The 10,873-nt window shown below is 33.7% G+C and overlaps 2 protein-coding genes across 2 annotated transcripts; one reads left to right on the top strand and one right to left on the bottom strand.

The window, feature by feature from the left end:
- Window positions 1-4,226: 4,226 nt before the first annotated feature.
- Window positions 4,227-4,821, bottom strand: LOC117923855. Its single transcript, XM_034842353.1, has 2 exons — window positions 4,389-4,821; window positions 4,227-4,281 (listed from the first exon to the last, which is right to left on the bottom strand). The coding sequence occupies exons 1-2, from the start codon at window positions 4,819-4,821 to the stop codon at window positions 4,253-4,255; spliced, it is 462 nt and encodes a 153-aa protein (XP_034698244.1). The 3' UTR covers window positions 4,227-4,252.
- A 2,130-nt stretch (window positions 4,822-6,951) lies between these two features.
- LOC117923854 lies at window positions 6,952-9,155 on the top strand. The gene is made up of 4 exons (XM_034842352.1): window positions 6,952-7,068; window positions 8,430-8,653; window positions 8,760-8,946; window positions 9,051-9,155. The coding sequence occupies exons 1-4, from the start codon at window positions 6,952-6,954 to the stop codon at window positions 9,153-9,155; spliced, it is 633 nt and encodes a 210-aa protein (XP_034698243.1).
- Window positions 9,156-10,873: the final 1,718 nt, after the last annotated feature.

Genomic DNA, 10,873 nt, shown 5'->3' with positions numbered 1-10,873 from the left:
GTGATATGATGGAAAATTAACACATTATTAAAAAAAATTATTATGACATAACAAATAAATGAAGCCAATGGTTGTATTTTGCTGAAAGATTGATAATTAGGTAATGTTGATTAAGAATAATTAAATAACATATAAATGTTAAAACTCAACCAAGGTGAATACCCCAATTACATATATACTGGAATATTTCTTGTTATAACTCAACCAAGATGAATACCCTAATTTCATATATACTGGAATATTCTTGTTAAAATCAACCAAGATGAATACCCTAATTTCATCTATACTGGAATCTCCTGATTAAAAATGAGTAGAAAAATAATAGCGGAAACATACCTGAATCCATTGAAGGAGAAACCTTATAGGAAGAAAACCCTTTGAGATGGTCTTCCAATTCTGGCCACTAGATTCTGTTTCAATTTCTCTCTGAGAGGATTTTCGGAAATTGGAATGCGTAGTGGTAGAATGGGGACCATAACCCTATTTATAAACTGCTAGGGCAGTTTTAATTTTATCACAATTATATTTCTGCCCCTTATAGAAATAATAATTATCTAATGGTATCTACACAATAATCTCATGACAATTATACCCTTAAGCCAATTAATCAATTATTAATTAGATCACTATATTTAGGCTTAATTAAATGATAGCACACACATTTTAATTATTTACATGTGTGGCCCAAATTATAGATTAATTACAAAATTAATCTAACAATCTCCCACTGGGCCACATGCATATGTAATCAAATAAATGTGCTTAACCTTATGAGCTCAAAATTTGCTATCATGTCCTTAGGGTATATCCGAACAATCTCGTCCATTAACTATATTGACATAGGATCAAGGTGGTCTTTGTTACATCAATCGTTACTAGACCAATCAATGGTCACATATATCCATACAGCTAAATGACATAGATCAATCATGAGTGCATAGCATGGAAATTACATGCAATGTGATCTATTCATGCCTATTTCCAACTGGTCCTACTTAACTTTATTGAGATCAAATCTTTAGCATAATTTAACAGAGTGCAATAAAATGAATACTTTATTTCTGCAGAACACAATCCAAATTTATAGATAAAGTCTAAACATAACATAGAGCAATATACAATGAATAATATAAACTCCCACTAAATTTGGATATTTTCAAATGAGACAACACCCATATGAGCAGTGTGCTCATGAAAGACCTTGGGTGGTAATCCCTTTGTAAGCGGATCCGCTATCATGGAGTTTGTTCCAATATGCTCTATGGATATCTGTCCACTCTGTACTTTTCTTTTACAACTAGGAACTTGATATCAATGTATTTTGATTTTGTAGAACTCCTGTTGTTATTGGAATATAAAACTGCTGATTTATTGTCACAAAATATCTTCAGTGGTCTTTCAATACCATCCAGAACACGCAGCCCAGTGACAAAATTTCGTAGCCATATTCCTTGATTGGATGCCTCATAACATGCTACAAACTCTGCTTCCATGGTGGATGATGTTACGAGTGTCTGTTTGGCAGACCTCCATGAAATTGCTCCACCAGCCAACAGATAAATATAGCCTGATGTGGATCTTCTGCTGTCTTGGCATCCAGCAAATCGGAGTCGGAATACCCAATGAACTCCAACTGATCCAATCTCCTATATGTAAGCATGTACTCTTTTGTTCTCTGTAAATATCTCATAACCCTCTTGGCTGCTCTCCAATGATCCATTCCAGGGTTACTTAGATATCTGCCTAACATGCCAACAATGTACGCAATATCCGGACGTGTACATACCTGAGCATACATTAGACTCCCCACAGCCGAAGCGTAAGGAATCTTCTGTATTTCTTGACTTTCTAAACTATTTTTAGGGCATTGATTAAGACTGAATTTGTCTCCTTTAGCGACAGGGGTATCACCTGGTTTGCTATTTTGCATGCCATACCTTTTGAGGACTTTATCAATGTAGGTCCTTTGTGACAATCCTAAAATACCCCTAGAACGATCTCGTGTATCTGGATTCCTAAGACAAAGGAGGCATCACCAAGATCTTTCATCTCAAAATGTTTTGATAAAAATCTCTTGGTGTCGTGCAATATGCTAATATCATTTGTGGCTAGCAATATGTCATTGACATATAAAACCAGGAAAATATACTTACTCCCACTGAATTTGTGATACACACATTCATCCATAAGATTTGCCTCAAAACCATATGAGACAATAATTTGATGAAACTTGAAGTACCACTGACGAGAAGCTTGCTTGAGCCCATAAATGGATTTAGTTAATTTACAAACCATATTCTTTGAGTCTTCGGACACAAAATTTCTGGTTGTACCATATAAATTGTTTCATCAATGTCACCATTGAGAAACGCTGTTTTAACATCCATTTGATGTAACTCAAGATCATAATGTGCAACTAGTGCCATGATTATCCTGAAAGAGTCCTTCGTAGAAACTGGAGAGAAGGTCTCTTTGAAGTCAATTCCTTCTTTTTGAGTAAAGCCTATAGCTACAAGACGTGCTTTATACCTTTCTACATTACCATTTGAATCCCGCTTGGTTTTAAATATCCATTTACAACCAATGGGCTTCGTACCAACTGGTAATGGGACAAGTTCCCAAACTTTATTGTCTTGCATAGATTTGTACTCTTCATTCATGGCTTCAATCCATTTCTGAGAGTTGGAACTTTTCATGGCTTGCTGGAAGTTGATTGGATCATCTTCCATCATTCCACTTTCTACCTCACGTTCCTGGAGATATACGATATAATCGTCCAAAATTGCATTTCTCCTCTCTCTAGTGGATCTCCTTAATGGCATATTTTCTTGAGGTTGTTGAGTTTGTTCTTCAGGAGCAATGTCCTCATTTGCAATTAAGGGTTGAACAATATTGTCTGTTGGTTGAGGATCCAATTTACTTCTTGATCAATGATAGGTAGTGAAACCTGTACATTATCAAAGCAATAGTAGATCCCTCTTCCTCCTCAAAGACAATATTCCTAACCTGATTTCTCCCCCCAAACTCAACATCCTCAAAAAATGTTGCAGTTCCCGTCTCAAAAATTGACCTAATAGGAGGATCATAAAATTTAAAACCCCTTGATCACTCTGCATAGCCAATAAAGTAGCTGCTAACTGTTTTAGAGTCCAATTTCTTTTCATGAGGCTTATAAGGTCTCGCTTCAGCTGGACATCCCCAAATATGAAAATGCTTTAAACTGGGCTTTCGACCCGTCCAAAGCTCATAAGGCGTTTTAGCAGCCGCTTTAGTTGGCACCCGATTTAGGATATAAGCTGTCATTTTGAGTGCTTCACCCCAGAGTTTTTCGGGTAAAGTAGAATGACTAATCATACTCCTTACCATGTCCTTAAGGTTCGGTTTCGTCTTTCTGCTACACCATTCATGCTAGGTGATCCTGGCATGGTGTATTGAGGGACGATCCACATTCCTCTAGGTATTTAGCAAATGGTCCTGGACATTGTTCACCTGATCTGTCATATCTACCATAGTATTCACCACCACGGTCAGATCTGACGCTCTTTATTCTTTGTTGAGTTGTAACTCAACTTCTACTTTAAATGTTTTGAACACGTCCAATGATTGTGATTTCTCATGTATAAGAAATAGGTAGCCATATCTTGAATAGTCATCTATGAATGTTATAAAGTACTGTTGACCATTCCAAGATGCCGTAGGGTATGGTCCAAGATATCTGTATGAATTAATTCTAAGACGTCTGTAGCTCTATTTGCACCTAATTTCTTTTTTTGGTCTGTTTTCCTTTAATACACTCAACACAAATATCAAAATCTGAAAAGTCAAGTGAATCTAAAATCCCATCGGACACAAGTCGCTCAACTCTAGATTTAGAGATATGACCTAGGCGTTTGTGCCACAATGAGGCCGAATTATCTTTATTCAATTTACGTTTGTACCTCGTGATTCCACATGCAAGGTTTCATTATAGGACAGAACAGTTTCCAACAAATATAGATTATCATAAACATTAAGTAAACCGGTTCCTACAACATTTGAATTAATAGATAATGCAAATCTATTGTTTCCAAATGAACAAGAATAACCTGATTTGTCCAAAACAGAAACTAAAATTAAATTCCGTCTAAAAGACGGTACAACGAAAGTATCTATTAAATCTAAAAAATAACCAGATTTCAATAATAATCTAAAATGCCCTATTGCCTCTACTTCTACCGACTGACCGTCTCCGACATAGATGCATCTTTTAGCATCACTTGGTTTTCGGTAACTCAGGCAACCCTGCATAGAAACACAAATGTGAGTAGTAGCACCAGAATCTAACCACCATGTGTTTCTAGATACTGAAGCTAAATTAACTTCAGAACATACCAAAGTAAGAATTATACCTTTCTTAACACGCCAAGCAGCATACTTGGTACATTCCTTCTTAGTATGTCCAGGCTTATTACAGAAGAAACATGTTACCTCAACTTTCTGTTTCTTTTGTTCTAGGCCATTAGAAGCAGCAACCTTATTATCCTTATTCTTTCGTTTGCCCTTATCCTTGGAAGTGCTAGCCAAATGAGCACTTTCGGTCTTGTCTTGCTTCAATCTCTCTTCCTCTTGCACACAGAATGAAATGAGCTCATTAAGAATCCATTTATCCTTTTGACAGTTATAACTGACCTTGAATTGATTAAATTGTGCAGGAAGAGAGATGAGAACCAAATGCACGAGTAAATCATCAAATAACTCAAGTTTCAAAGCCTTAAGTTTTGAAGCAAGATGAGACATCTCCATGATGTACTCCCGAACATTACCCTTGCCTTTATACTTCATTGAAATCAAGCTTGCTAAAGCGTGCTCATTTCAGCCTTATCGTTTTTGGCAAAACGTTTCTGAATTTCCGCAAGGAAGTCACTGGCATTAGTAACCTCATCGGTTACCGCACCCCTAAAAGCTTCTGGAATTCCGCGCTTCATGATCATAAGACTTAGCATATTTGAACGTTCCCACTTACCCCAATAAACCTCATCCTCTTGAGTACTTTGCTCATTGAGTTCATCGGGTTTGGCATTCTCAAGGCTAAGTCTATATCCATGCAGCCTAAGAGAATCATCATATTCTCTTTCCAGTCCTTAAAATTAGTCTCATTTAACATAGGGACATTATTGATGTTGGCAGATATAGAAGTAGTTGATATAAAAGCTGAATCCAGAACAAAGTAAAATGAATCAAATAAACCATCATGCTCACATAAAATAAGCAATTAAACACATAATCTTTAAATTTAAAAGCAAATTATGACATTTCAAGATACCTAGCACAACATTAATATCAAGTCTTTGGACAGTAATATTGACTGTAAGTGGTACTCTTGTTGTAGTGATCAAACATTGATGATAAGTTATGTCAAATAATAAATATATCTTTGGATTGATTTATTATTCACATTAAGTTACCTTTATAATCATCACATATTTATCACCACAGGTATGTATGCAATTTGACCAAATATTAACTTTCCTTTGGGCCAGTCAATACCCACATGAATCACATACACACAAATATCTAACACCCCGAACAGACTAATCTAACACGAAAGATGTCACTTTGGTGATTTTCCGCTTTAATTAGCCTATTTAAAAATGCTAGATCAATAACTTAAATATTAATATCATAAAATGCTATTAAATAGTAATAATAATAATAATAGTAATAAAAAAAATAATTTATCAGCTCAATATTTCATAAATCTTAATCCATTGACATATATATATATATATTAAAATAATAACTCAAAGAATTAATCAAGGAGTTGGCTCTGATACCACTTGTTAAAACTCAACCAAGGTGAATACCCCAATTACATATATACTGGAATATTTCTTGTTATAACTCAACCAAGATGAATACCCTAATTTCATATATACTGGAATATTCTTGTTAAAATCAACCAAGATGAATACCCTAATTTCATCTATACTGGAATCTCCTGATTAAAAATGAGTAGAAAAATAATAGCGGAAACATACCTGAATCCATTGAAGGAGAAACCTTATAGGAAGAAAACCCTTTGAGATGGTCTTCCAATTCTGGCCACTAGATTCTGTTTCAATTTCTCTCTGAGAGGATTTTCGGAAATTGGAATGCGTAGTGGTATAATGGGGACCATAACCCTATTTATAAACTGCTAGGGCAGTTTTAATTTTATCACAATTATATTTCTGCCCCTCATAGAAATAATAATTATCTAATGGTATCTACATAATAATCTCATGACAATTATACCCTTAAGCCAATTAATCAATTATTAATTAGATCACTATATTTAGGTTTAATTAAATGATAGCACACACATTTTAATTATTTACATGTGTGGCCCAAATTATAGATTAATTACAAAAATTAATCTAACAATAAAACCCAGGTTTGATCCCAAATTGTCTAGGAGTTTGGGATTGGGGAACATTTTCATTTCTTCTTTCTCCTTTGGTTCACTAGCATTTCTCAACCATCATTACTCACTGTTTTCATGAACTCTAAATTAAAGCTTATTTGGGAGTGATTTTAGAAAACGTTTCTATTATTTTTAATACTTAAATGATAAAACTTTTCAAGTAATAAAAATATTAAAAGTGTTTTCTAAAATCACTGTCAAACAAACTCTTAAACTATTACTTTTTAGCATGTCAAATATTGGAAATTAATGCAAGGAAATCTTAAAATGATTTAGATGCTCAAGTTGAATAAAGGCTTATTGCCTTTTTTTTCTAAATATGAAAGAAGACACGTAAGAGTAATTATTACGACGTGTTTAATTACTTTCCCCTTTTATTTATTTCTTAATCATCCATAATAATTACCCCTTTTTCCTTCAACTCGGTAACTCTTTATTTAAAGAGTCTATCTTCCTCTTCCTTAATTTGCTTGAATATTTTTGAGAGAAAGTGGTATGATACCAAAATAATGTCGATAAATCAGTTATGGTGGAACTCTAGAAAGCCTTCCGATGCAACTAAATCCAACTTTGAGATTTTTCTTGATTCAGTCAGTCCCATGGTTTCTATCAACCCTGATTCTAAGGTATTTCCCTTTTTCCCTTCTTATCGCATTAAGATTATGTTTAATTAATTAAATATAATTAAAATTATTTAAAAACTTATACATTTTAAAATTATTTAATCTTTATATTAATAAGTTAGAATAAGAGAAATAAGTTTGAAATAATAAACAAAAATAATTTTTTATTTTAAATTCATTTTTTCATTTTTCTTTTGCTTTTCATTTTTTTTTCCACACATGTTTCCTTAAATTTTCTAGAACTAAACATACCCTAAAGGTTTTTGTTTTTCTTTCTTTTCCAAATGGAATAACTCTATTTCTCTGGGTATTTCTATTTTCTTTCCTTGTTATGTTTCATGGTTCAATGACTCATAAAGATAATGTTTGACTTTACATGTGGATTTATCTAAGTTGGTTGTATGTTTTTCCCCTTTTCCTTCTTCTTTTTTCCTTTTTTAACTATTAATACATTCTCACACATTCATTAGCTTCTTGATATTCCGTGCAGGTATAGAGAAATTATTTTTTCAGTATTTTCTTTAATTTGAACATGGATACATCTATGGATAATAGAAATAATTACGTTTTCCTCTTTTGTGATTGTATACTAATTTGAACTAAGAAATGATAAGAAATAGGATAAAATAAAAAATGAAATAAATTTTTAAACCATTTTTTTGTTTACTATTTCCTAATAATATTAATTTCTATATCATATAAAGCAATAAAAATAAATAAAAATTGGTTGTTGTGATTTTTGTTTCATTTCATTTGAACAAAACAAAGCATTAGCCTTTGTTTTACTATAAGAGAAAAAGGAACTCATTAATACCAAAAGAACATATGTAAAAGAGATAATAATCATTTAAAAAAGATATGACAACAATAAAACACATTTAAAATGGCTTGTAGTAATTCTAGGAATGTTTCCAACTTTTCTAATACTTAAGAAATAAAAAAAAATTTAGTATTAAAAAGTTCAGAAATGCTTCCTAAAATTATTGTCAAATAAACTTTTATTATAACCTAATCACCTTTTGTATCACTGCTCATTAATTGTTTGACACATTAAAAAAATATGGGATGTTAGTCAATACTATATTAACAAAAATATTGCCTCCATAGCTACATTGTTAGTATCATCACTTCGCAAATGAAATTCCATTCTTTTGTCTCTTATAAATTGGTTTATTGTTTTATATCTTTATCTTTTTTCTTTTTTTTGGGCTTGTAACAATCCCGATTGAAAGTTATGCATGATACCAGATGGGAAGTGCAAAGAGTTTTCTCGGCTAGCTATAAATTATATGTACAGTTAGAGCCTAGAATTTTCCTTGTTTGTTTTAAATGTGATTGTAATTAGTAGCAAATGGTTGGCGCAGATAAAAGTAGGTGCACTTAAAAGCCTGGAGGAAGGGCATCAGAGAGAGGGCGTGAGGGGCGATTGTTTCTTGTTGAGTGAGTTGTGGAAGGCTTACGCCACTTGGAGTGGTTTTGGGGCCGAGTCTCCATTTATCCTGGAAAACGGCAACACTGTCATCCAATTCTATCATCCCACACTCTCAGCTCTCCAAATTTATACTACTCAACCCTATGCTTCCCTCAGGTATATACATCATCTTAGCTAGCGGTTACTTCAATATCCCTTTTGTTATATATCTACTCGATCGACTAGGTTTTTCATGAGCTGACATTGAATTCAATTTTTAAAGTGACAGTGAGGGTTCAACTGCAGGCAGCAGTGACCAGGAGATGGAAGAGGTTTTTGAAGCCACAGAGGATGATGCTCTCACTGCGCAGCTGGAGAATGGCCAGCAAACAAGGGATCACCTTGGCCATCTCTACCTCCACTACAATGAAGAGTCGGACCCAGACAAGAGGCCTCCATTCTTCGTTAAGGTAATCATTATCCGAAATGAAAACATTCAATACAACAATGCTTCAAAATTTTATTTTCCAAAAATACTTTTTTCCCTCAAATCTGTTGATGGATGTTTGATCAGATCAATGAACTGGCTGACACATATCCAGCTCTAATGACTCTCAAGAGCACAGATCTCTGCCCTGACAGTTGGGTGGCCGTTGCTTGGTACGTGTTTGTTTATTGATAATTTACTCTACACCTAAAGTGCCTTTTGATTATTCCAACCACCTACGTTACTTTGTCTTTCGATTTCATGATATCATCTGCCATTCTTCTTTCTCCTCTTTAATCAATCAAGCATTTTTATGAATCAATCAATATGGTATCTTTATTTCTTCACAAGTCCTGCTTACTGGAATCATGGGATGTCATTTTTATGATTAATCAACCAATACCCACATAAATTTTACAAGGAAACACATCAGGGAACTTGTAGGAGTGTGCACGGTTACCACCGATGAGTGAAATTTTCTATTTCCTTTTTAATCGTAGAGACGTATGTTTATGTTTTCCTACAATATTTGAAGGTATTTTTGTTAGTTGTTTGCAATTTGCACGCATATATATATATATATATATATATATATATATATATATATATATATATATATATATGTATACATAGAGAAGAAGTTGATATATAAATGGGTTGTTGTTTGTTGATTAAATATACATATAGGCACCCTATATATTCTATCCCAGAAGTGAGAAAAGTGGGGGAGTTAAGAGCATCGTACGTGACTTATCATATGCTGTCCACTTCCGGTTCTCTCTGAATATCCAGTTGGTTGCAATTGCCTTCATTTCAAGAATGAACAGGAACTGACCCTCCTAACATGGACACAGCTTTGTTCTTCAGTTTCATTCCCGCATCCTATGATTTATGCATTTATGGTACCTTTTAATTTTTAATATGTTTTTATTTTCATATAACCGTGGCAATGTATGCTAACTATTAAGTTAATGATGAGAACTATTATCACAAAATATAAGGACATAGCAAGGTATAGAGCAAAATTTACCTTTTTAATATCTTATACAAAGTAGATTGGTAGTGATGAAAAATAAGGCTTCTCGGTTACCTTATGAAATGCCCCAAGATCCAAATTGGTTGTTTCACTAGCCAAATTTGTCGCCTGAAGTTATAAATGGAACTATGAATACAAGAACCATTCGTTTCTCACAGCACAAGAGTCTTAACCTTCGTTTCACAGAGAAAACTAGGAACAACTTCAAGAGAGGACCTTTTGTTTCTTTTGAAGAATTATATTCTTACTCTTTTTGTTTCCCGGAGAGAGAAAAAACATATTTCTTCTCTTTGTGGTTTTCAAGGAGAGAGAAGTCAAAATATTTCTCTCTGGTTTTTCAAGGAGAGAATTCTCATCGAGAGAGATTTCACTTAGAGAGAGGAAAAAAAACTTATTTATTTATTTAAATAGTGGCAGTTTCTTGGTAGTTTTAAAACTCCCAAAAACTGCTTCCCCATTTTCTCCCATTAATTGGGTAGGGTTGAGTCAACCCACTTGGGCACCCAAACCCAACTCCAACATTTCCCACTTGCACAAGATGGGTTGAACTAGCCCGATCACTCATCCAAGTCCATTTTATTCCACTTTTGAAAGTCATTCATATAGGCAAATGGGTTGTGTGACTATGCGAGCACACCTGCAATTTGGAAGCTATAAACTTATGCACCTGTTAGGGATACATAGTAGCTCAACCCCTAAAAATTATGAGTGAACAATAGTAATCATGTCTTGTTGTACCCTAGACTTATTTAGTTACATTTTAATGTATACACTTAATCCATCAAAGTTGTATACCATTCGACATTATAAAAGCATTCATAATTATATCAGCTACAAAAGCAATATAACCGGTCGACCATCAACACATCTTTAT

Source organism: Vitis riparia, chromosome 10 (assembly GCF_004353265.1).
Source record: "Vitis riparia cultivar Riparia Gloire de Montpellier isolate 1030 chromosome 10, EGFV_Vit.rip_1.0, whole genome shotgun sequence".
Taxonomy (NCBI): domain Eukaryota; kingdom Viridiplantae; phylum Streptophyta; class Magnoliopsida; order Vitales; family Vitaceae; genus Vitis; species Vitis riparia.
This window is presented reverse-complemented; position numbering and strand designations above follow the sequence as displayed.